This window comes from Bombus vancouverensis, chromosome 12 (genome assembly GCF_051014615.1).
Source record: "Bombus vancouverensis nearcticus chromosome 12, iyBomVanc1_principal, whole genome shotgun sequence".
Lineage (NCBI taxonomy): Eukaryota > Metazoa > Arthropoda > Insecta > Hymenoptera > Apidae > Bombus > Bombus vancouverensis.
The window spans coordinates 8,701,043-8,728,956 of record NC_134922.1 but is presented as its reverse complement, the minus strand read 5'-3'; the positions used below and the strand labels follow the sequence as shown (position 1 = coordinate 8,728,956).

At 36.4% G+C, this 27,914-nt stretch overlaps 1 protein-coding gene across 3 annotated transcripts; it reads left to right on the top strand.

Moving 5' to 3' along the window:
• Position 1: 1 nt before the first annotated feature.
• On the top strand, positions 2-27,855 carry LOC117155457 (uncharacterized). Of its 3 annotated transcripts, none has more exons than XM_033331431.2 (8): positions 2-781; positions 10,319-10,543; positions 11,311-11,888; positions 19,732-19,912; positions 21,015-21,149; positions 23,168-23,651; positions 24,135-24,376; positions 25,829-27,855. In XM_033331431.2, exons 2-8 carry the CDS (start codon positions 10,321-10,323, stop codon positions 26,143-26,145), a joined length of 2,160 nt encoding a protein of 719 aa, XP_033187322.1. In that variant the 5' UTR covers positions 2-781; positions 10,319-10,320; the 3' UTR covers positions 26,146-27,855. The 3 variants fall into 3 exon arrangements, with proteins under 3 accessions (XP_033187322.1, XP_033187321.1, XP_033187325.1); XM_033331430.2 differs by having other exon boundaries at positions 3-781; positions 24,135-24,390; XM_033331434.2 differs by having other exon boundaries at positions 4-781; positions 23,258-23,651; positions 24,135-24,390.
• The last annotated feature ends 59 nt before the right edge of the window (positions 27,856-27,914 follow it).

Here is a 27,914-nt window from a genome sequence, read left to right as displayed (position 1 = left end):
CCCGGTCCGGGCTTCTTCGCGGCAATATTGCTCGCTCGACAGCTGGTATCGTATAGACGCGCCCGTTCTTTACATACCACGTTTAACGACAGCTCAAACAATTTCACTTGTCATTCATGCGTGTCAATGGTCAGTCGTCGATCACGAGACAAAGATCGGCGATTTAATTGGAAATTTAATTTAACGGTCGGTGCCCATATTGCAGCGAAAATCTGATGGTCCAGTGAAATTTTAAGGGTACCCCAAACAGTGAAAGTTTCCAATCGATTGGTATACGCGAAACAAATACGGTGACTGTTTTGGATAGTTTGTTTTTTGGAAAAATGTTCCGCAGTGTTCGTACTCCGCGTTGACATCAAGAGCCGACAATCGGTGTGCATAAACCGATTTGTTCGCGTTTTGGCGGGAATTATTCTTTCAAAAAATTATTACTCTCTTGCTCTTTTTTGCAATTCTTTAAATTGGGCACTCGAGTATTTTTGTTCTAGTGTAAAGTTTAATCAGAGAAAGTGTGACAGAGAGAAGTATCATTTCCTGGATTAGAAGTGATCATCGAGCTGTAAATAATTTGTACGATCTTTGATATAATCGTAACACGCGGTACTTGGACCAGAACAGAGGAGGCTGAGGATGCCTGAGGCGGAAACAAAAACGTAGAAATCGCGTCGCACCGGCCACGAGGATCCGATTGATCGAGATCGCGCGCATCCGCAGGCTCTGAATAGCGATGCGGTTGCATTCCACGGCAACGATAGTTCCGCATAATCACTGACACTCTGCAGTGAGTACCAAATTATTTTCTCTTATTTTTATTTATTCTATATCTTCCTTTTCCGATATTTTTTTTCTTTCCTAGTTTTCGATTATTTCTGGCTAACAACGGAAATGATTTGTAAATTATCAAGGACATCTCCGCCTCGCGTCCTTGCGTCAGCTTATGGACGGTGCATTAATTCGCTCAATGAGCATAACAATGTAAATGCAGTCCTCAATCGGATACGCCGACCCTAGTACTATAATTTCGAAATTATGCTCGTTCCGCGATGAAATTCTAATTCGGTCGTATTCCGGAATTCTGATTCGCAGGATATTACTCCTTTAGCCTTTTATCTCGGTCTGATTTTAAATTGGTTGGCTCGTAGGGTTTGTAGTTTGGATTTGCGAAACTTTAAAAATAATCGCGTGTAGTTCGCAAAGAGTATAACAAGGAAGTAATCAGATATTCCTGTTAGCTCCTATTACGAGACAGAAACAAGTTTTTCTTACGGTACAGTCCCACGTAAATAGCGAATCAACCTCGTAAAATATTCATACGGACAATTTTTTCACTAATCTACTATTATTTACAATTAGAAGCCGTCAATTGAAGAGCTTTCTGGTAAAACGAAGTCGTAATGGCGAATTGATTAAATTGCCTTGGAAATTTTAGTTCTGGCTTTTTAATATTAGCTACGTTTTTCATAGTATTTTGACAATCCATTCATTAACGTGTATAGTAGAGCTGTCTTACACGATTGAATTAACTGTGTCAATAAATTCCCTCATATAACACATATACATAATTTACTCGTTATAGTTTACAAATATAAGTTTCAAGAACTACAAATCACCTGATCATCCAATTCTAATAAAATCTTATTCTATCAAATGTTAATTTTGTTTTCTAAACGAAGATTCTATGGTATATGATTTCTACCGTAGAATAGCTACTCTAGGGTAGTAAAATAATTTTATGTGCACGCTTAAACAGAAAAATAGGAGGGGAGATGATATATTTTTTTTTAAAATACTAAGGGTCTTTGATAACACACTCTCGTGAGTTATCCGCTATTTTTCAATTCTTTATATTTTCAGTTCAACTCAGCTATTATTTTCTTCTTCAACCACATTGTATTAAGTCCTCCTTTTCAAATTGGAAAGGTCTACAAAAACTGATTATCATAGTTTTCTCATTTTATTTCTAATTTGTAGGTTGTGACTTGTAAAATTTCGCTAATAATATTAACGGAATTGCACAAGAAGTATCCGAAGAAATTCGATAATGTGTGGAGAAGATTCCTAGTTCGCGAAATAGCCGTTTTTCCCTGACCTCGAAACAACGCGGAACATAGACAGTGCGGTTGCGTTTGGCCGAATGGAATTTGGCACGCACGTACTTGACGGTGGCTCGAGCTACAAAAAGTATCGATGCATCAAGGCACTCGAAGCCGTACAGAGGCCGTCCTGAATCTTCGGAGACGGCCAACGAAGTGGCCAAAGCCACGTTCGACCGATAATGTGATCGCCGATGCAAACCGGCCGCGCCTAATCTTTCTCGACGATACGACAGATCGGTTCTCGGTTACTTTCTCGCCGGTATTCGTAACCTACTTTTCGACCACGATGCAGTCACCCCATGTGCCGGTGCCAACAACTCGAATTAGAAGGGTTCTAATTCGCTAGAATTATCTTGGAGCTGATGTCGCAGTCTCTGAGCATTCAGCTTTGTCTGTTTATAATTTTGGAAGTTGATACGTGATCCTCGGATCTTCGTTTGTATTTTTGTGTTCCTTCTGGTAGGTAATTTTGAAGAGAGAACTTGATCGAGATAAAAACTTTTTGATGAGAAGTTGACTCGATAGATGCTGGAATGCATTCGATAGGCAGAGAAATATTTTTGAAACCAGGTTCACAATTCGCTAGAGTCATTTTCTCCAAATTTCTGTTTCTTCTTGCGATTCGCAAGAATTTATCGAGATGAAAACTTCTTCAGAAAGACAAACTTTCAGTCGGCGATTATACCGTACATTTTCATTTCTCTTTGCAAATTCCGAAGAGTTCGTCGAAATCAAGATTTCTTTAAAAACACGGCGGCTCTTCATCGATGCATCAAATCATCCAATCGGCGGAGAAATTTTTCTGAGAACTAATTGTTTAATTCACTGGAATTATCTTTGAACGCATCGTGGCAGCTGCATACTTTATCTGCTTGCGATTTTAGAAATTAGTACACGATCCTCCGATTCACCTGTATTTTTATTTTTCTTCGGAAAGTCCGAAGAGTTCATCGAAACCAAGATTCCTTTGAAAACAAGTCGACTCTTTGTCGATACATTAATTCATCCAATCGACAGAGAAATTCTCTGGGAACCAGTTTTCACCTGAACCACCAAATTCAGAAACGTACGCGTATACGTACATGGATCAAGCCATACGTTTACCTCTTCTCGTCTTACCTGGCAAAACGAAATTCCTGTTGGGTGGATCGCGCATAACCATCGTGAGAAACGGTTTCAAGGTGGAGGCCAGAGTCCTTTTCAAGCCCCAGAAGAGACAGGGAGCATTCCTTACGCGAGATAAAGAAGCATAGAGGAACGGGAGACACCGTGAAAGAGTGGGCGACAGAGTTTCACATGACCGAGTTAGAGCATCCAGTTTTGCCGGGGGCATGATACTCGTGACACTAAATATCGTTTTCACGTAGGCTGGTTGATTGCTCGACAGAGAAGACCTAATTGGCCAGAGGTCACAATCATGAAACGTAATTTCATCCTACTAGAGGTAATTGCGGGAATTGCCGTTCCCTTGGCTTCGCGAATGCTGCGTGTGATACTTCGAATTGAATCTCGAACGGCTACCGATAAATTGCGCTATTCAGGAACGTCTATTGGAGTTTCAGGAAGTTGAATTGGTCGACCAAGTTCTTCGATGACATTCGACGCGGGGGAAGATAAAGATGGATTGAAATGAAAGTTATTTTTGATTGCAAAGTTCAAGCTAATACTTTTCCGGAGAAGGTGAAACGAGCTTAGAATTATTATGTGCTTCGTGGGTGTCAGGAATTTAAAAAATATCAGGTTTAGAATTTTCGTACTTTAACAAAAGTTTTTCGTTTACGTAAAACCTATAAAAATAGAGGAAATTACTATCGATGTAATAGTAGTTTCGAATGAGTAACAGAATTAGCAGGAAATGCAGAGTGGTTTTGATGTAGATTGAATTACGATTAAGTCTTTAGTTGGTGGTCTAATTATTTTCTTAGAAGAAATGTACGTATACGTTTCCTGTAGTATATGCGAAAATTCAATTACTTTATTATATTAAATTCTTTTTGTACTATCCATAGAATTTAAAAATACACTTCCTGTACTTTGGAACACTATGATTATACAATTATTTTCAACGATTATATGCTCGTTATTCTACATATAGAAATTATAGAAAGTATTTAAATATTCAGACACATCTTTCTATTTACCATAAAAAGCTGCACCAACTCGTATACCAAAGATATCTTTAGCTTGCAGGATATTGCTGCTAAAAATTTAATACGCGTTTATGGCATTCAAGTGTTAGCTATGTACTTCTACAAGCTATCCAGTGATGCCTTTCGCGACCAGGAGAAATTGACAGAGATCGCGTGATTCAGATTTATCGCACCTTTCGTAGCCAGGCTTTAAAATAACAGTAAAAAGCCTAACAAATGTCCACTCTTTAGAATGTTCTTCTTTCGCGTTTTGATATTTTATTAGAATAGTCATAGATCTCTGAAAAGAATTTTATTTTGTTGGTACCGGTTGACTCTCAGTTAGAATAGGGTCAGGCTTAGCAGATATTAACGTCTTCCTCGATGATCTCATGTGGCTTCGTGACGACGAGCGTTTTTTCTGACCTTGCTCGATGCTACACACCTCCCAGCATTCCAGTCTAATCGAACGACACACCTCTCACCCCTGCTTCTCGTAGTCCATGGACCGGCATGCTGGTCATAAACGTGTTCCTCTATCCGTGTGTGCTGCGATCCACGTGATTAGGAAGCGGTGGCTTTTAAACTTGTATTGCCTCTTCGATGGATGTTTTCTTTTTTAACATTTCGAGAGGAACATTCGAAGTTTTCAGGAGGAATCCTAGGCTATAAACTGGTCTTGATGAACCTCGAGGTATTTTTTTAGGTGCTCTATCGTTTTAACGAAAGAATTCGAATCCTGAGCGCTTTGGACTTTCGTTTTTTGTCTATTTTTTAAATCCTTTAAAAATTTAACTTTCTTCTACGGAAATGGAATTTTTTACGTTTTCTTTAGATAATCTATGGAAAACTTAATTTTCTACGAAAATAGAGTTGTAAGTTTTCCTTTAACAGTTTAAAGTTCTTTAAAAGTTTAGCTTCCCTGAAAATAGAATTTTAGTCCTTTCACGCTTCATTGTACTTGCGTGCACGCAACACTGCACTTTAGTAATTCATTTATTAGCTAAACTATAGATCTATTTCTTTTCGGTAAAATTGACTCTCTTGAACAGTAATTTATTAGCGAATAACTTGTTGATAATAATAAAAGTGAATAGAGTAACCATTAGTTGTTGGTTGTAATGTATAGCGTATAGACTTCTCGTTCAGAATTTTAATCAGTGAAATACAATAATCAAGTGATTTGTGATTCATAAATTTGTAGAATTTCACCAGTTTTAGTAGTAAACCTGTTACTATTATACGAGAAAGTTTTATTGTGAGACTACAGATATTTATTCAAATTTGTATACATGTGTTGTATTTTGCGAATACAGTCAAAGAAATGGGACATAAGTAATATTATAATAAAAATATACTTTGGATATTTTATATATTTTTGTATATTATATGTATTTTCATGATCTTGAATTCCATAACATTATAATGCATAAATGCCAAATGTTTTTATTATTTTTCTTAGTAACTGGAAATTTACGATTTGTAAGATTTCTGCCATAATATTAATATAATTCTATAACATAATCCAATTTTCAAATTGCAATGCACACCATGTCTTCTTTTTATACAGAACTATATTATCAACGAATAATAAAAGAACTTTATTGCAGACTAAAAAGGACACAGTTGTGAAAGGATGGAGAAAATAGGATAAGAAATACATGTTTCTTCTCTAAAAAAAAAAACTAAACGAAAATCTCGAGATATCTGTCCAAATTCCTGCGAAAGTAAATCCTTTTTATGGCATTACCATACAGACACGCGCGATTCTGCGGACTTTCTTCGGCGTAACCTACTTCCGGCAGAAACAGCAGGAAGAATGACGTTCACATCGAGCTAAAGAACCGAGTATAATGGAGACAAGATCTTCAGACTGGTTCCTTCGAACGACATTGTTATCAGTAGAAGGAAAATTAACCTGGTTTCCGTGACTTTTTCTACTTTGAATCTAATTTCACTTTGTCCAAGCGCCACTTAAAACGTTACAACCATCAAACTAATTAAAATTGCCGGTATCGGATTCCTTTTGTTTTTATTATTAAAAGTTACTGCTTTACAAGTTATTAGTAATAGAAATGCATTTTTTAAAATGGTCTTATAAAAAAGACGTAATTTTTCTTCTTGCATAATTGTACTACATTATTACTGACGAAATTTTACAAGTAACAAGTTTCACGCACTAACAATAATAATAAATTTTGTTCTATAACGTTAACAGGTTTGATTCTAAACAAGTGTTTTTGTTAATATTGATATCCATTTTCATTAATAGAAAAGCATGATTACATAGAGATATTTATCATCGTTATATAACTTTAATTACAAATTAATTATATACAAGATATTTAGGCATACGTATGAAAGACGATCATTAAGTGCTGTGATATTAAAATATTACAACACTTAAATACTTTGAAAGAATGATTAAATATCCTGTATCAAGTTTGATACAAATATTTTTCTAAACTCCCCGGTAGCCAGATTTCCTTGAAATTTTCACCTCGCTAATTATTTTCTTCATTTACTTACGCAACTAACGCATTAAGATTATTGCATCGGTTCTCCTTAGCGATTTCTTACAAGGATAACCGAAATTTTCCGCCTTATAATATCGCACGTTGCATGAATATGATGTTAACAGTCTCGTAAATTTTCAATATGAAAAGGTAAGACCTACTCTACGAACATTTGAGACTCATAAGCTTACAAGAACCTTTCCAACCTTCCTCATGCTATTTTGAATACATAAGAATTTTGGAAGCATTCTTTGCTTCCAAATTTCTTACTTTCTTACTCCCGCTATTCCCTTGCTGCACTTTTTAGTGTACCAATTTTACTAACTATTCTCATATACTATTCAACATTCTTCTCTGTGCAACCTACAAAAGGCAAGAGGGAGGAGCGGAAATTTATTTGTTAATTGCTACCCCTCCACTATAGACAAGATCCGTATCTTGAAGGGTAAACAAATAAAAATTTATACAAATCTTTAGCATAAAAGATTGGGGTTAGGAGGAGAAGTAGAAGGAGGTGATAACTAGCAAGACAAGTGATGGAAGGCTTGAGCAGTGGAAGGGGTGATAGTGGTCGTCAGTCGAGAGAAACATTCATGTTTCCTTACTCCAGCTATTTCCTTCCTGCCATTTTCAGTGTACTAATGTACTAATATAGAGGAGAAGGTATTTAGCCGGTCACTCGGAGGTATAAGAGATGGAAGATACATATTTACAATTTTTGATCAACGAGATAAGGACCACGAGAAAGTAACCGAGGCTGTGGAAAGATTTCACGAGCCATTCGCTTCATATTCGCGTGTTTCGATTCGTTCCTCGCTGGGATTCTTTTCTTTCTTTTCTTGGAAACCTCCGCGATCCCGGTAAAGTCTTTCCGCCAAGAAATTGCCTCGAAGAGGCCTCAGCTTGACTGACAGCTCCAAAGTGAAATTTCCTCGTCGCGTAACAATCGTTGAAAATTTCTGACTTGGTGAAAACCCGGTAAAATTACGAAGTTTACGTGATATCGACGATAAAAAAGATAATAGCACGACTTGCGCAAAACTTGGGAATTTATGCAACTAATCGTTGAACACTTCATCGTTTTTAAAGAGAGAGTTACTCAACTTGGGAATATTGCTCTCCACGCTGTTTAAAATACTTTTAAAGTTATTTTTTACTGGCTCGTATCTTCAAATTGTTCGTACACTCCCTTAACATGTCGATTAGTTAATTAGTGAACGTGATTTTCAACGCGATGATCATCGATGATTTTCGTTACTGAATTGTTTAGGATTGATGAAAATAAGATAAATTTCATGGACTGAAAAATGTTCAGCGATGTGAACGATTTCGGTGGAAATGTCGAACGAATCCTTTAAAATTTGACTCGTTTCTAATAATAAATTAGACCACAGCCGCACGCGGAATAGAAAGTTGCAAAGCGGAGCCGAGTTGAGACGAAAGAAGAAGCAGAGTCCGTGGCTGAATACTTGGAACTTGAAACGAGGAAGAAAAATCATGATCTGCCCGGTGTCTCTTCACGTTATCCTTCTTTCATACCATCGTTGACATTTTACGTGAAACCAATCAAGAACTTCCTTCTTCTCGCGATAATAACTTCGTTGATTAACGATCATTCCCGCCATTCTTCCTCGAGCACGAGGATGTAATAATTCGACGCGTACGACGCTAATTGCGAGAGCTTTCATCGAGATTAAGGCATTGCCACTCTCACTGACGAGAACCTTACCTCTGAAACGAGCCGAGGAAACCAGCCTTTCCTTCCACCTGTAATTTCCCTTGCGTTTTCCTTTTTTCTTTTTTTTTTTATTTCCTCTATCTGTCTCTGTCTATCCGTCGATTCTTGTGGCATTTTCCAGTCATTTCGTCGTCATCTCTCAGCCAAATTCATGGAAGCTAACTGTTCTAGCCTCGTTTGCAGGGAAGATGAAACATGATATAATAGGATAATTAACAGGTTTTAAGCTAGTATTAAAAACTAGAGAGATAAATATCATAGCACGAAAGAAAAATAGTATTGGTGTATGGCGTACCATTCAAAGCCGAGAAGAATCAAATAAATAAATGAAAAAGAAAAAAGAAACATGATAAGTCTTGCGCAGAGAAGCGATTTTAAAATTCAATACACCGTCAAGTAAATTTTGTTTTATCTGATTTCAGGATTAAATACGTATTCCTGCTATCCATCTATTCCTGAATATTTGGAAAATACTGAGTATCGTGAAATTAGTTATGATGATTCTATTGGTTTCATGCAGCATACTTGTTGGATTGGAAAGCATCGAAATAATAGAAAATTGTTAGACGACCTAGATAGTTGGTTCTTCATCGATAAATTTGGTTTCCAAATTATTGACAAGTGAGAGAATTGAGAGAAGTAGATGATGCGATCTTTAATCTTCCTCGACTGTTAAATTTATGTTTCCTGTGCCTTTTATGGCACTATTTTCGAATTTAAAATCACACAAATATCCGAGATCATCTCTCCACCTCTGATAAACTGGGACAGATCCAGTGCATTTTAATGAATAGTTTGCTCGTTTCATTTTACCGGTTGTAAAGTTCGTTCCGTTTCGAGCCTCCTCCTGGGAGTAGAGATCGAGACGGACGATTAGCGCGAAATTACCTCGCGTGAAAGACTTAATTGGATGAATTGAAGTGATTCTTTTTTCGGCTCGTTCGATCTTCTTTCGCCTGGCAGAAGCCTCGTATAGAAAATTCTATACTTTCCCCGCGGATTAATGAAAAGTATCTTAACAGAGAATAGACGTTCCATCTCACTTTCCTTTCATCTTATTCGAATGTAAATTCTATATATGTACATATATCTTCGATTAAATATCCGTTTACGCATGTGCATATCTTGTCTACTAATTTATCGATAATATTAGTAAATTAAGAAATCACTAGTTGTTGGTAAAAATTTGAAAGTGCAAAAATGCAGAGAGTGTACATAAGATACGTAAGCACAAAAATATAAGTAACGCAATTCGTCCACTTGGGCCCCATGTCTTTAATTAAAGTGGCAGAGAAGAGAAAGTTTATAAAATGAAAAGTATGAAAAGTATAATACATGTAGAGATGGTATCTATAATTTTACAAATTAGATCTACATTTAATTAAAGAGCGAATAAATATTATTATATTGTACTATTGTACTATGCAATAGGTAATTATCATCAATATGATAAAAGATTCTTGATACAAAAGGTTACTAAAATTTATAGTGTCAGTATCAATTCGGCTTTCTTTTATTCGCCACTGTATATTTATTATTCATATAATCAAATATCCGCAGTCTACTAACAGTTAATAAAAAGAAATAATTTTTCGCAGAAACTACAAGAAATTCAAACCTGAAAGGATTGAAAAGCCTCTTTTAAGTCTGGCAGTAAATTCTATACTTTCCCCGTGGGTCAATGAAAAGAACCTTGACAGAGAGAATAGGCGTTCCACCTCACTTTCCTTTCATCTTATTAAAATGTGAATTATTTATATCTTCTGTTAAAAAGGCACGCTAATTTTTCTCTTTCCTTTTCGCATAGGTATTAAAAGAGACGTTGTCTTTTGATTTCAGAGATGCGAAGCGAGGTAGGAGAATGGCTGCCCACCTGTGTAGGTTCTCCGATATGCATCCTGCTGTTATCTTGGTCTCTTCTGATTTATCAGAACCAGCCATCCTCGGCGAAACGGAAGATCGACGTGTTCACGGTAGCCATTCTCTCGCAGAGTTTGGTTCACCAGCTTGGATTGCTGTTGTACGCCATTCTTACTCTCATTCGGCCAACTAATCACTTTGGAGGTAATGAAACAAGAAGTTACGCATCTGTTGCTCTATCATTATTGTAGGAAGAGAAAATGATAGGAGTGTCTGAAGAGAAAGCGATCGAAAGAGGCTTGAGAATAGACAGGGGCAATCTTATCCCTTAAATGCATTCTTTCTAAATATAATAAAAGCTTTGGAAACAGGTAATTGATGCGTTGGAAACTCGGCAAAATAATTCTAAAACTCGTTCTAATCTTTTAGTATTCTTTTGTATAGGAAACTTTTATTTAGAAGCGTGGAGCAAAGGAATCTTTTTATTGAAATTATTACATTAGGAAACTTTGCTTATACATTGTACGATTAATTGGACTGTAAATACTTACACAAAATAAATTAAATACACGAGTTATGTAAAAATGCACAACGAAAAAGTACAATTTGTATGATTTTTTTAACGTTGCCTGTGCTTTCTACACGATAAAACAATTTCGTAAGGTTTCATAATTACCAGTGTCACTCGAGCACCAGGGAAGGCGTTAGAATGAAGCGAAAATGAGATGGTAGTTAATTGGCTACGAGCAGTAGAAAGCAAATTAAATAAAGTAAGGGATTGAGGAGAAGGTGTAAATAGGATGAAGTAAAAATGAGAGAGGATTTAAATATAACACGTGTAAGTAGGTACGTGTGGTAAAAGAGGAAGCATAAGTGAAAAGAGATAAGATTTAATGTAAACAGAATTTTCATTCCTTGACTCTTAAAGTTGAAATATTAATAAAGTACATAATTATTATTTTATTTCACAGAATTCTGCTCGACCCTAGTCTGGATGCTAAACTCATCTAGCATCCTTCAAGAACTGACACTGACCTCAATCGCAATTTTCACCGCGATAAGCATGGGCGACGAAGCATTAAATCTTACGAAAAATCATCTTAAGTATCATCTGGTCAGTTTAAGCGTGATCAGCGCTTGCGTTGGTGTCACTGGAGTCCTCAACTTCGAACCAGATCTCTGCGTCTTCCTAGCGCAGGAGATCTCTCTGAAATATGGAATTTTCATGAATTCACTACGGTGTCTGTTGACAATGACGACTGTGATCAGCCTACTGATGGCTTTGGTCAGGAACATCTGTCGTACACCGAAAGCCGAGTTGCTGAAATCAGTGTCAGATCTATCGGAAACGAGTTCGAAGAATTCTTCAGGAGCCTTCGAATGCCATCCTCAACATTGGGATCCTTCGAGTGGATCGTGCACCAGTGGATCCACTAACAGCAGAGCTTGTTTACGAAAGAAGAGGGTCCAGATAGACGAAGCTAGCGGAAGATCAACGATTTACAGCATTCTCTTCGTTTGCTATGTCTTCCAATATCTTCCAGTTTTGGTAAATATCATTTTGCTTTACATTTTATCTTCTTTTTTTCATTTGTGTAGACTCGGGTTAATTTCGCTGCGTATCTTTAGTTATTTTAAATCTAATTGTAACTTTTTTAACGTTAGAATATATGGTACACGTATTTCAAAAGTGACGCAACTCAAAAATGGATTTCAGAGAAGGCGAGGAACTATTTGAAAGCTTGCAAAAATATTATTTATTGAACGTTTATTATTATTGACAAGGAAAGCAGTTTTCTAAAATAAGAGTATGATTGAAATATAGAAATTCAAGAATTGCAGTAGAGTTAGGAATTTACAAATTATAGAAAGTTCTGTCTGATTTGATAAGTGATATTTTTCAATTTATCTTTCTATCGACCGATTAGTAGCGTGAGTTGAATTATTGACTGTAATGGGAATGATTTCGCAATGGGCATGATTTGACTTATTTCCGATTATGTTATTTGTCACGCGCTATTAAAGAACTACTTGAGATTACACGAGCAGATCGTTGGTTTAATTCGCTCATTAAATCAACCTGGTAAATTGGTATTCGATTATAGAGATCGTTTTATAATGATCTACTTGTTCGATGACATTTAAACATATCTTTAATTTCTAGTTATTATTGAATTTATTAACATGATTGAGCCAGGAACATTAAAATTATTAGATTATTTTAAATAGCAGGAATACTTCAAAAAATGTTTTCTTTATATTCAAACGGATTACAAAAAGGAAAGGGTACCCTTGAAAACCGGAACCTAGCTCGAATTCCCTTCCTCCGGAAGTGAATGAGTCTCCGGTATTATTCTCTTCCTCTCACACCGGAATTCCGTTCATCATTGAGAAAGTTAGCACTTCAGAAAGGGAGACAAATGACCGAGACTTTCCTTTCATATCGAATGCATGTATGAGTTTTTATTAAATTAGGTACAAAATTATATTCCACGGCACTCGAAAGAAATAGGAGTTTATATTCTTGGCAATCGTAAAAAAGCGGAGTATTTAGTTTCCTTGAGAAGGAAATTCCAGCAATAAAAGTGCACGATACAGAAGTATCGAAACATAAAAAGCGACAATGAGAGGAAAAACATTGGACTTTAAAACTATAAATTCTGGTAGTGGAAAAGCGATGCAAAGGCAGGGAAAAGGAGATAGTAATAATAAAAATCAGCGTTAATGGTGCAAGAAGAAGAATTTCAGCAGTAAAAAAGAGAATAGTGCAAGAAGACTAAGGAGGAATATTTCATAACGATAAAAAAATTTTAAGCAGAACAAGGTCACCAAGAAAAAGAGACAGTAAAAAGAATAATGTTAAGGATATTAAAGAAGTAGTCTCACTAGAATAAAAGAAACCATGTAAAATCATATCAATAAGGAAATTCCAGCATTAAAAAAGCTGCACAGGAACGCGAGGAGGAGCAACAGAAAAACTAGTATCATTACACACGACCGATAATGTACAAGTATATTCGAAAGTGTGAGCTTAATATGGATTACGACCTCGATATCAGACTCGATTATGATTCGTTGGATGGCAAGCTTGTCGCTAGAGAAACTTCTCCTGACCTTACTCATTAATATTTATAATCGCTCGTGTGACGTATCTCATTGATTATTGCAGCGACCAACAGTGAATTAGGTTGCTTCGATCCACTCATTGAAATCTCCTCCTTTCCTCTCTATCTCTTTCGTCCAGAAAAAAATCGTTTCATTCTATTTTTCATAAAAACCGACGAAAATTGTTTCGTTCTATAAAAACCGATGGGATTTAAAAAATATATTTATAAGGTATAAAAAAATTTTTATATTAATTTCTCGTTAAAAATCTTCCATAATTTCATTTTCGAAGTCTGACTGCTACTAATAACGTTAATATGTTAATTCGTAACAATTTATTGCTGTCGACGAATATTTACGTTGTTCCGATTTTACTTTTCTCATTAACTTTTACGATCGTATCTCTCCGAATGATTTTATACAAATACTTGAACGTTGCAATGTAGTGCGTTACATAAACACATCCACGATATTTAGTGGCCAGTACATAAATGAGAAACGCTTACGCGTATACTAATTACTCAACTAATTATATTGTAAGTTTTACTTCTATTTCTTTCTCTGTAACAGCGTATTTAAAAATACATTTCTCGTACTTTTGAAGCACTATTATTTTCTTTTTGCTTTATATAATAAATTTCACGTTATGTTTTAAAGTTCATTGATCTTTATATTTACAATACAATAAGATATTATTACAAACCTTTGCAATAGAATTATATTACAATGTTTAATAAAATCTATATTTAATACAGATCGGCTTCTAAATCGATAGTTTCAATAATAACTACTGGATTATTATCAGGAATTATTAATTAATAGTCATAAACTAAATTACATTAAATTTACCATGATCTATTAATGTACTCGTCACTGTAATCTATTATAAAATAAGTGTTACAAGTGTATTATTTCCATGTTAGAATTCATCACGCTCTCCAAAACGAACGTGAAAAGAATTCTAAGCGCATCGATCAGGAAATATTCGGTTTCACGATGACTAGGAAGCATAAGCGATTACCAGGCGACACTGGCACAGAATAAACTCAACTTTCAGACCTTCGGTCTTTTTACTCGCGTTGCACTTTCCTTTCAAACACCCCGCGCGAAGCAAATCGCTGTCAACCGAACCGACCTCGATCAACGAGAAAGCCAGAGATATATTCGCTCGAATTCTACGCGAGTCGAACACCGTGACTCTCCCGCGTTCTTCGTCGAACAATTAAAAGGCAAGCTACACTATTACTCATAAATATCCGGCCACTTTGGTCGATTCGTAGTAACAATAAAATTTTATCAGAGTGTACAAATTAACGATGAATTAATACTTACTATGTATTTATGGTATTTATTATGGCTTTAAATCTAGATTACCTGTTAGAATGATAGCAAAAATATGTTTTACTATTTACTATATACCCGTATGTATGTATATCTACTACTACATACATACAGCGATTCGCGAAAGTGTATTTGAACACTGGAACAGTTTATCATTTCCAAGGATGTTATAAAAATTATCTAAAAAGATTTAAAGATACGAGATTTCTGTGAAATTTATTATGAAATACATATTTGTAGAGAAATAGGATAAATGAATTACTCTTTGATTATATCGATAGATTATATAGATAGATTATTTATATGAATGTAATAACATGTCCATGTACTCTTTTAAGGAAACGTGAATGAACTTATTATCCAAGCTATAGTCTTGTTACGGTGTTAATGATACTACAGAATGCTTCGTATAATATATACATGAACATATTAATGAATATATTAATGAACATACTAATGAATACACATATTCATAAAAGATTTCTACAAGTGTCGGAATATTTTTGTGCGTTACTGTAGCTATGCTGATTGTAAAGGATAAATCGTTGTAATATGATTCGTTCGTGATCTTATAATTAAAGTGTATCTTGTCAAATGTAAGCAGGTATCTAGACTCTTGAGCGATAGCGTAAAATGCTTGGAAGGCTCGTTCAGGATTCAACGCGAATCGCCGTTGAAATTGATTGGAGAAACTCGCGTTGCTCATGGACAGAGACAAGATAATAGTTGCGAGATAAGAGGAAGAAGAAAGAGAGAAGTATACGACGCGCCCCTCATTGTGGAATCGCGCGAACCGGGGCGATTCGCTTGTGCAGCACGCGTGCAACGACGCTAGTTACGTGTTAAATATACGCCACAAGCCGAAAGTACGCCAACGAGTATTCTTCGAAAGATTCGGAGCAGAAAATCTGTTGCTCGAGATTGCGTGGGTATTGTAATTGTCGAGTAATGGAGGTTGAAGAGCAGGGGCGTGATCGAATTATAGGGAACGAGCTTTCGATCGTCTTTCTACCGAAGCTTTCTTTTTTATTTTGTGACAGAGAGAAATTGTAGAGAAACGGTTTAGAATATTTTACAAGAAATATGGTAAATGTTCGATATTGCGGCGAAGGAGGTTTATAAGGTTACTTTATTATAATTTTATCGTAATTTTAGAAAACAGGATTCTATTTCACGAGAACAGCAAATATTCTAGATCATATGATCGTTATTGACATAGTGAAAAGCATCCTGTACAATACTACTAATACTCTGGAAATAATACGCAAATGCCAATTTCTTTTTTCTTAACCAATCAACTATGGAAGTTTTCAATCAAACTATGGAACTATGGAAGAATCAACTATTTAGTTTTAAAAATCTCTCATTGGGTTAGGTCATGGAGTGCGTAAATAAACGCAAGCGACGACGAATACACTCGTCAAATGCAGTTAACTGGTTAATTGGGTTGCTTATAGTCGCATCAACTACTTTAACCATTAGCGACTATAGTAACTACTCAGTTAGCCAGTTTGTCAGTTTATCAAACAATTTATCTTTGTTATTGTTATGTTATAGCTTGCTAAAGTATTGTTGATTTTGAGGCACGATGGTTTCTGTATGTCGAGCAGTATAGGAGAGGATATTCTACTGTAATTGTCTGGTCACAGTCGTTGGAGATGAATTTTTTGATAATATGTACAAGTCGGTGATCTTCGTGTGGCCTTTCTGAATCTAGACATAACCTGTTCTATTCTTGATAGCTTTAACATTAGAACGACTGAAGTTGGAACGACGAGTTTTTGGTTTTTTGTTTCTTCAGTTACTGGGAACATGCAGATGATAATTATTAGATAGCAATATTAACTTGGGATTAATCCTGCTAATGAGAAACCAGTTTTCGATCGTCTTTCTGTTGGGGCTTTGCTTTTATCTTCTGATAAAGAGAAATTCTAGAAGAGATTTAGAATATTTCCCAAAAAAATATGATGAATTTTACATATTAGCTTCAGCGCTAGAACTAGAAGATAAATTCGTTGAAACGATGAGTTTTTGATTTATTTGTTTTGAGTTATTGGTTTTTCCAGCCAATGGAAACATACATATGATAATTATTAATTATCGAATTATCGTACAGGAACAACTAGATTCTTAAATGGTCCGATAGAAAGTCTGAACATAAGAACAATAAACCAAATAAGGATGTTCGTAACCCTGAAAGTATCATAAAAAGCAACGCGATTTATTTTCTTCATTTTCTTTCCTCTTCACAGAATCACGCGAAGGAAATCTTAGTTTCCCGGGTGAAATTCGAAATTCAATTATATCGTCCATGAAACGGTTTCACTGTGTTAATAGAACGATATTTCGAGGTTTCCCTTTCCACGGGAGAGTCGCTTTCGGTACGCCCAACGCTACGCACGTTTCCCCTCTATCTAATTAAGGTATACTAGTTTCGATTTCATATCAGTTATTGCACGCGTAATAGCCGCGCAGAATTCAAATCGCTAGAGCCACTCTCTCGCCGCGTCGCCAAATTCAGTAATCTAAGAGAGCAAATTTATCGAGCGATATTTTCGATAGATTTTTCAAAATTATTTTATTTCTTTATTATTTTATTAATTTATTAAAAATGATTTAATGTAATAATAAATTTAGATTGACAAAAATTGAGAAATTGATTAGCCGGATAATATGCGAATTTACATAGAGTTAGACGAACGAAAGAAATAGCAATGAATGTGCACAATTTGAAATTAAATTTTGAAACCGGTCATTTGTAATGATCTGGTAAGGCCCTTAAGCATTAAAATGTGTCTTAGAAGAATTTTACTGATTCGGAATAATTTTTAGAACGTTTTCGATATTTCTGTTATTTTTGTTTTATCCGTGTAATTTCATCAAATTAGCCAGTATGCACGAGTGACCACGTGCAATTCATATCGCACATATAATTCCATGTAAATCCAGTCTAGAATCGCGGCGCGATTTCCCAAGCGACTAGAAACCTTTTCTTACGTCGATCCTGTCATTAACTTCTGCACTGGCCGAGAGATACGAAATACGACTATGAACTTTCATTGTTGCGTAATCGGCCACGATTTCTTGCCGCTTTTTCCACAGCTGTTCGCGGTTATATTCTTGTCGAACGTACGAAGGGTCGTAGTCGTATATCTTGTTTTATCCAGTCGCGAACTATTCGACTCGAATGTTAACGCGGAACGAAGCTCGGTGAATATTCATGAGTCGCTCGACCATTCTCATTTTTGCAACGAGTGCTGCGTTTGTTAACGCGAGCTACGTATTTGAAACTGTTTTGTGGAAGGTTGGAAAACAGCGGACATCTGTCTTTCAGAGGATCTCAGCATCTTTGGAGAAGCTCTGTATTCTTTGCAGTTGCGTTTCAACATAAATAATAGATACAACGGAATTTTATTTATCCGATAGGAGAATAAGAAGTGGATATAAAAGTCAAAATGCGAAACGAGAAACGATGCAAGGATATTAAAACGTTAAGCTAGAATTATCTTTTGAAATGGCTATTTTTTATGTATTTCCTTTGCCGCAGTAAAAATGTTTATCATTATACACGATACGTGTTGATTCTCAGATTATTTGATAATTATACAACCTAGTCACGCGATCCAGAAAAATAAGAACGTTAGTCTGATTGTTTAGAATAATATATCACATTCCCGCTTATTTTTAGTCCAATTGTATTTTCCTAATATCGAAAAATGTTTCCACGCGGCTTGAATAAAACGCGAAGACCTTGTAAACTGTTGTCGGTGTGCATGATTTCTCGCTTCAGTCTTATATGGAATATTCTTCGAACGTTACAAATACTGTCTGTTTGCTGAAACAAGAGCGAAATTGGAATATAAAAATTCAAGGATCGCAGTAGGTTTAGAATCTTGTTTCAACAAAGAGTTCCACTGCAACGCAACCCTGTCTCTCCTTCACGCGCTATTACGCGGAGAAGGTATCGAAGGTATACAAGGCATACTTATTTACGCGCCAGCCACGCAATGAAGAAAAAAAAACGCGCTTCTAAAAGCGCGACCGAACGCAATTTTCACTGCGAGATTTCCCGCTTGCGGTTGGCTAAAATCGAAAGTAACACACCGGCCATATAAGGCGACGCGTTTCGACGTTTCCCTCGTTCCCTCTTTTTCCATCGCGCCCTTTTCTCGGTTTCTTGCTCTTTCCGCGGCTGCATTAGCATGGCCGCGAAATTACAGAAGCGTGCGCGTCGCTTGTTTATCGACGCGTCGAGGGCAGACGAGCCGAGTAATTAGCCGCGCGCGATTCCAATTGCATTCCACTGCATATTTCGCTCGGCGAAAGCCACGATGTAGCGTTCCTGACACGATTTCTTGGCGAAATCTCATCGATCGAGAGAATAAACTATCCCTTCGTGGCTTAGGAAAATCCTAGAGAAATCCTGGAAATATATTTCTCGCGATCGCACGACGAAATGGAAGTTTCAAAGAAGAATTTAAGTTTCTTAGATGAGATTCGTAGTAGAGGAAAATGCGACAGGGTGAAATATGTGTGTGGAGTGTTTTTCCTATTTTTCCAAACGATACTGGTATATATTATGGTTATACGCGAGAAGAAATGTTGTATAAATATAGATCGGTTGAAGCTTTATTTAAGAGTAAAAATATAACGTAAGACACTGGAGTGGATTTATGATAACAGTACATGAGCACGATCTCGATGTACGATGAGTACGATGAGAGCACGATATGAACACTTCCAAAGGTTTGAATATTTACGCTTATTCGTTTGCTGGAATAACCAGTGAAGGATACGAGTAAGAAAATTGTAGATTTTGAACAAAAGTCAGAAATAAAAGATCGCGTGTAGAAGAGAGAGGGGGATTGGAAGAAAAAGGAATGTAGGAGACACTGGAGAGAATGGACCGTGGTAATAACGTAGAACAATCTTCTTTCTCCTACCAGGTGATATCTATCAAGCCAGGTCTGCTAAGGGATTTCTGCACAACCCAGAATCTGGCGACTTGGTTGCCTCTGGTAAAGGACACCCTGCTGCCGGTGTTTCTGGCGCTGTTCGACAAAATGTTCTGTCGCTACGTGGCGAAGGTCTACACGAAACAGGATCACGCGAGGAGATTATCTCACGGTACGTGATTCTCTGTTCTAATATAAATTGAGTAAAGGTGAGATTTTCTGCAAGCTTATTGGATCACGATCATGCACGGATGTAACATTTTAATCGATTAGTCGTTTCTTTGATAAATTAAATTAATTTAATTGCTAGACGGGGGGCTTTTATGCATTTATGGGGAACTTGAATGTGTTAAAATGCACAGAATATACGATGCTACATCGTCGATCACAAATATTATTGATATCTAGCAGATATAAATTAAATACTTTTCACTGTCATTAGTTTCTAATTATTTTATTATAAATCTATTATCGCATTTGCATCGTATGCATCTCATAATGGAATACCAAATAAAGTGAAATTTGGAATTCAATAAATGTAACAAGTACGTGGGTATCCTAATGCTTGTAGCGTAACTGATAATATAGCGTTATAATGTTTAATAAGTAAAGCAATTATCTTTCTAATCCTTAATTATATAGATAAGAATATATAAATCTACGTAAACATCTGCAATCCAATTATCATATTTTGTACGAGATCAGCGAGTGTTCCAATAGAATAGAATATCCGACTTATGGTACATCCGATGCTTACAAGAAATCTTGCATCAAGACACGATAGACCGATTTTACGATATTTTCTTGCGAGGATGGTATCGATTGCAGGATGAAAAATGCAACGTGTTGACCCAGAGTACACGCGTGGGAACGAGCTGCATCGAACCCGTAATCGTCAAGGAGAAATATCAGTTACGCGACAGCCCGTCATCTCGCAATCCTGGTAACCGCGTATCGCGCGGTTAATTTCTCTTTTACTAGCGCCATTTATTTGTTCTTCCCTCTTTTTTTTTTTTTTTTTGCCTCTCGTTTCCTATAAAATAATACTCCGAACGTTTCTCGATCGTCGATCGTCCCGATATTTCTGTCTGCGAAATGATTTATAGCCGGCCAACGTGGAGCCACGACGCTTGATTTCACTATGTGTTTCATTTTTGCGGCTCCGCTAATATAGATCGCGAGGTGAGCGAATTTTGCGCAACGACCACAACAGAAGAGAAATTGACGGCCCGTTTCTAGACGATTTCACGAAAAAATTTCTGTTACGCTTCCAGGCGGCATTGATGGGAAGTTTCGTCACTTCGAGCAGGACGCCGAGTATAAGCTGCAGTTGAACCTGAACCACGGACTCAAGTTCCCCTTGACTAACGGAAGCCTCTACGGCCGGTTGCACAATCATCAGAACAGAGGCGAGTGTACACTAATTTTTCGACACGCTTCCTTTGCTCCTTCTATTATTGCCTCTTCTCTCCTCCTTTCTCTCTCTCTCTCTCTCTCTCTCTTTCTCGTTGTTTTTAGCGGTAGCTAGCTTATGTAGGATTTCTTTAGTGCTGACATTTACGCTTGTTGCCCATTGACACGCTCTATGTCCGGCTATCGCGATTTATTATATGTTATAAAAACTACAGTTAATACGAAATATGGAAGTATGACACACATATGTTTATAAAAAGTGGGTACAAATGTTCGAATACTTTCGTGACCACAATGCACTTTATATGGTTCGTAGTATAATTTCAAAAGCAAAGAATATATTTTTTAATTATTGTTGAAACGAGGATACGGTTTGTGTATCAAACTAATCGCGATTAAATTAATTTACGAAGCGTTAAGAGTACAACTTTTAATTAGAACATTATTTCGATCCTTTTGGAATAAATACTTAGTCGAAATAATTATCAAATTCTTTCCGGGCAGAATAATCTTTTCCGGATAAAAGTCGTTCGTTATTCGTTAAAATTCTGCTTTCTATTTATTCGAGTGTTTCATTATTATTTATTCGAATAATTTTAAAAGTATCGTATTATTATTACGAAATTAATAATTTCTTTTACGAATGATAACAAGGATAATTGTTGGTTAATTTTTAAAAAATTGTCTTTACGTGGATGTATTCGATCCGCACGCATCCGTAACAACACCAAATTCTAATACTCTGTCAGAGTACTCCACTTATATAGTCTCTTTATTTACATACATTTCCAAAATCATTTTCCGAAACGATTTAAAAAATTCATTCATTCCGATGAATATTCATTATTTCGAAGCAACTTCCACCAATGGATTCCACTCCTATTTATAGAAATGTGCGAAGGTTTCACAGCCATATTGATCTGGCGAACAATGCCGGTGCTGTTGCAACGCTGAATATTTATTAAAAATTCCTGAATCCTCCGACAATGGTTTCTTGCGCATTATCTGTACTTCGAAAAATCTTTAGAGAATCACGAATTCTCCGAAGGAGCCATTTTATTGGATACCAGGGACAAATAGCTGCCGATAGGCAACTATCTCTCGGAACATGCTCTGAATTTTTGATCGGGAACCATCGCACGATCCGGTTAACACGCGTTAGGAATTTCGTGGGACGATAATCCGTCGCCGATAGAAAGTGCCGTTTCCTCGCGAACGATAGCACAAATACCTTGAATTATGGGCCACTGTGCAAGTAGGAAATCGATATTCTCGGTCACGTTTTCTAGAATTTCTGACGGTACACTTTTCTCCTGCCCTTGAAAATCAATTCTCTCGTACTTTTTCAACCGAGTCTTTCGGAAGACAAACTAAGTAACTCCACCTTTTCTACTAATTTTATAATTTCGTTGCATAAGCACACGAATATCCAGTTCTTAAGAACGATTTATTCGATGAAACGAATCCGTAAGCAGATGACATAAATAATGGTAAACTAAATGGTAAAGAATCATTATTTTTCTGTAATTTTCAATTTATGGAGTTGATTAATAGGGTCAGTGAGTGGGTCAATCGTTGAATTCTTTTATCCTAACTCTATACTGATTTTAATTTAAGAATCAATATAGGCCAATTAGTGAGATAATGCGTCAAGTCTTTCACACTTTCTCAATTTTTTAATTCTTCCATTCTGACTGTATAATGATCTTAATTGAAGAACCACCGAAGGCCAGACAACAAGATAATACGTAACACAGTTATATTAGAAGAATCAAAGTCAATCTATCTGAAATTGTCGTGTTTTCAATAATTTTCAATTTTATAATTACAGAAATTTATTTTCAAAGGGCGAGAAATTTTATTTCAAAGAGAGAGACATTTATTTTCTAGTTAAGAGACTAATAATTGATAAAATAAAACTTTTCGTGTAGCCCGCAAAGAATTCCTAAATAACAAAATTCGCCGACGAATGCCCTGGAAGGGTAAAAAAGAGACAATGGAAATGATGTTGCAGGCAAAACTGGTACGATAACGATGGGGATACAGCACTACCCAAGAATACAATCTCTCAACGAGGACAATAATTACGCTTCTCTCCCCGCAGAACTCTCTTCCTACGCCAGCTCGACCTTCGAGCCACGCCAAGAAGCAAACGTCGTGGAAACAACGAGAAAGAGCACCGTGGACCAGCAGAACAAACGTCCAAGACCAAATGAGATTTTCCAGGAGCTACCCGGCAGTCGTCGAAAAATTGGTAGTACCGACGTCTTTGGTCAGAATATGGAAAACCTAGTCCAGCTGGATGATCCTTGCAGCAAAAGGAAGTTTACGAAGAGTCTAGATGAGATTCGAGAAGAACCTCCGAGAAGGCACGCAAGGAGCGCGCTTGGCTTGGAAAATTTGATCATTGGCTTAGATAACAATCTGCAGGAAGAGCCACGTTGCCCTAGAATCGCTCTGAGGAGAAATCAGAGCTTCGATCATGCTAGATGCCAATCGTAAACATTATTGATTTCTTTGGAAATTGTATTATCGAGACTCTCTTGCACTGTTCAAGTAATATTATTAGCGAAAGTTTACAACTTACAAGTTACCAATATTAAACAATTCTTAAGCTCTAATGACAAGTTTAGTAATGGAATAAGCGTAGTTTCATAAGACTATTTACAAATGTTTAATGATTATATTAAAGATTGTTTGATATAAATATTAAAAGTTTGAAAAGCTTCCTAGAATTCTATTGGATAATTGGCCTAGCATTGTTAGTAAAAGTTTGCGAAGTGCAAGCGACTGAATGAATCTATAAATAAATTTTATAATTTAATAAGATTATAAAATCACCTGTTGCCTATTTTGAAATATTGCAAAATCGTGCAGCAACTTGCAAATTATCAATTCGCTAATATTATCATTTTCTAAATTATCGTGCAAGAGGATCTGTATAAGAATAGCATGAATACTTTTTATGGAAAATGTTTCAGGTACCATCGACCGGCGCTGGACTCGAGGACGTACGACTTAAAGAAGCAAGATCAGAAGAAAGAACAGCAGAATACTCAGAGAGAGGAGACTCAGGAGGAAGGTGATGGTTATGAGACTTCCGATGATGAGAGCTGCGATCTGGAGAATGGAGATTTCGATACCATGAGCTCTTGCAGGAGTCGAAGCAGAAGCTGTTGCTCCGTTACCACAGTGGCCAACGACGATTTCGAATACTTTCAACGTAAGGGAACTAAGGTAACATTTCCAGCAGCACCCTTTCATACTTCCTAAAGCGTCTTACAATTTTCATAAAGGAACATTTGAGAAACTTACAAACTTGTACTCTATTTTTACATTTTTTTGGAAACATTATTCCTTTTTCTCTTTTTAATTTTTACCTCGTTTTATTTTCATTGATATAAGTTAGGAAATGGAATAAAAGAAACACATAATAATCTTTACAATTTAGATTATTTATATTGGTACAATAACTTTCTTCTTTTCAAAACGTAACTTTTAGTTTCAAAGAGTTTTGTTGTATATTTTGTTGGAGTGCAAAGGGTTGGATTCGAAGTCGTAGTTACCAAAGTCCATGTAACGTTTTCGCTGCAATTTACACATACGTCATTTGAACTGTTAATTTAATTAGTACATCTGCTTTAACAAAATTTCATAGCAAAAGTAACGAACAATGTGTTAAAAGGAACATCATCGGTTAAACTCAAACTCAATTCAACACTTCTAATGGAAGAAAAGGTGCAATTCCTGAAGTGAAAACTATGCTCGTATATTATATTTTAGTAGCCGTAAAGGTGAAACTTGTACCGAATTCCCATGATTTTTTCCATCTCACACCACCGCCACAGCTTTCCATTTATCACGCCAAAGTCGGCAACGAAAATGTGCTGAAACAAATACAATACTATCGCTCGAAATAAAGCCATTTCTAATGGAAAAAATATGCAATTCCAAAAGCGAAGTAGCTGCATTCTAGCAGCGCGCAATGAATTCGTTAAACCATACACCAGATTGCTATAGTCTTCTCCATTGCACATCACCACCAGCTTTCCATTTATCACATGAAATTCCACGCAAACCACGTTAAATCATACTTCAAATGTGCCGAAACAAGCACTAGCTTAAAATAAACCTCATGATGAAATGTTTCTGATATAAGAAAAAAAATGTATACTCCTAAAAGCAGAGTTCCTAACATTTTAATAGCGTAATGAACGCGTTAAATTTACATCAAATTGACACAGTCTTCTTCATCGCATATAATCACCAACTTTCCATTTATCATCTGAAATTCCAAGCAAATCACGCTTAAACATACTTGACGACGAAAATTTGCCAACATTATCATTCAGACCTAAGATACAGCCATTTTTTACATTAAAAAATATACAATTCCAAAAGCGGAGCAACTTAACAACGAACGCATTAGACTTACACCAAACTGCCATAATCTTCTATATCGCACATTACCATCAAGTTTCCAATTATCACCTAGAAGTCTACACTAAACCTCGTTGAAAAATCCATCGCGAACAAACCAACAAAACTATCTCCATTTTACCCATGCACATTGTCGGTGAAAAGTGCGAGGACCATTGGAATTACTTCATCGAGAACATGATTGGCCTTTCATCGATTGCATAATGGAGGATCGTGAGAACGTGCTGTTTTGCAGGTGGAGCTGCTGCCCTCGAAGAGAGCCAGCGAGGTAAAGGTCAACATGCGATCTTTCACGCCGAGGATCATCGAGAACGGGACGGAAGAGAGGAGGAACAATCTGATAGACACGAAGCCGAGCATACAGTCGTATCATTTGAAGAAAACGAGAATAGGTCCCGGCTACTCGATGAACGATCTCGACAAGCTCACAGTCGATCGGAGGATGCCGAATCTTTCGATCGAGAGCTTGAAGAGCACCCTAAAAAATTCGGACGTCAGCTACCTGGACAATGGGGACATCTGCAGGCACGACATTGGCGGATCTGCACCTGACTTCAAAAAAATCTTCGTTACTGAATTTATATGAAAATTCTGGAGGACAGAATTTGTGGAAATTTCTTTGGAAAGAACGATCTGTGTTTTAGTGCATTCTAATTTTCTGACCCATTTTTCGTCTTTTTTCTTTTTTGTTTGTTTTTTTTTTCTTGATAGAATTTGACTAGTAGAATTAAAAAGGATACCAATCTTAAATTTAGGGTGGCATCTTTAGCCTAAATTTAGGCCTGATTACATCATAATCAGGATAGTCTAATTGTTACGCTTGAAACTAACTTCATCAGGTCTATTATATAATACAAATACGCTATCGAAGCATACAGAAGTTAATGGAAAATTTACAGTGCCCTGAGGTGAAGTCAATGATTAAAAGCAATGATAGCATGATAGCCAATGATCTTAGTAAAGTAGGTTGGAGAAGATCTTGGATGAAGTAACAATAGAGTAAAAGACGAGCATAAGGAAGATTGTACAAAGTGTTCATTGTAATATAAGCCAATATTATAATTAATTTCTTTTAAGAAGCTAAGGTATATCTTGTACAAAACAATGGCGAGTCATTTCTGAAAAAAAGCGTAAGACTTTGGCACGAGAGGAATGGAAAGACTGTACAAAGTATTCTTTCACAAAGAGACGTGTTCTTCTTTTAGAAAAATTAGGACTGATCTTGCATTAGAAATCTTATATATAGAATCGATTTTGTAAAATGTACAGAATTTTTCTTTATACAAGAAGATCGTTAAGGCTGTAGAAAAATTTGCTCTTTTACGAAAGCGGGGGTCGTGCCTAAGTAGAAATCGCGAGGTAATCTCCCGCAGTTCCTCTACGCCTAAGATCTAGAAAATTATATAACAACCACACGGAAGTAGCCGGATTGGAAAGTTTGCAAGAATGTAGCCAGCCCGGTTAAAGAAGATAATTAATCCAATTGTCAGTTTCTTGTTTTCTCGTTCGATAATTATTGGCTTTTCAAGGTTCGAATAAATACAATCAGGATGCGGAAGGACGCGTTTAAGTTTTTCCAACAGCTAATTACCGATATTTGAACGAGGATAGATCGAAGTTCGATTTAAAGATCGTATGAGAGTGTGTGCGCTATATAGAGATACAAATGGAAAGGAAAATTAATTAAATTGTGAGTTTCCTATTTTCTGCTCGATAACTATCGATTTTCCAAAGCTTAATATAAATAGAGTGCAAGAAGATTCCTTTAAACCTTCGCAGGTTTTCGTGTAATTGCCTGAATGATATTCCAACGACGATAGATTAAAACTCGATTAAAAAATCGTATGAAAGCGTGTACGCGATACGGGGAAACAAATGGAAAGGAAAATTCGAAAAAACTGATTTGAAACGGTGATTCTGCGTTTTAATAGAACGATACATTGCGGTGCGTCATCTGTCCATAAATCACGACCGGCCGACGTAATAACTTATGGGTCTGGAATCGAAATTGCAACGAGGCTGAGTTACGATCCGTATAGATACGAGACAATGTCTAAACAGAAATGGTGTAAAATATGTGTAAAATATGTGCTCCCGTTGTTCCCACAATCCCGTATCGGCCATTTACGTAACGCGAGATGTTTTTGAAAACAACATGTCCAACGCCTTCGATTATTGTATAAAGATCGTTTTGTATATATCTTGTACATTTTGTACGGTATTATTTAATTCATTAAATATACATATATGTGTACGTGGCAACACGTGTGTTCACAGGTGCGTTTGTCCCGTTTAATTCCCAGCTCGGGCCGATACAGAGA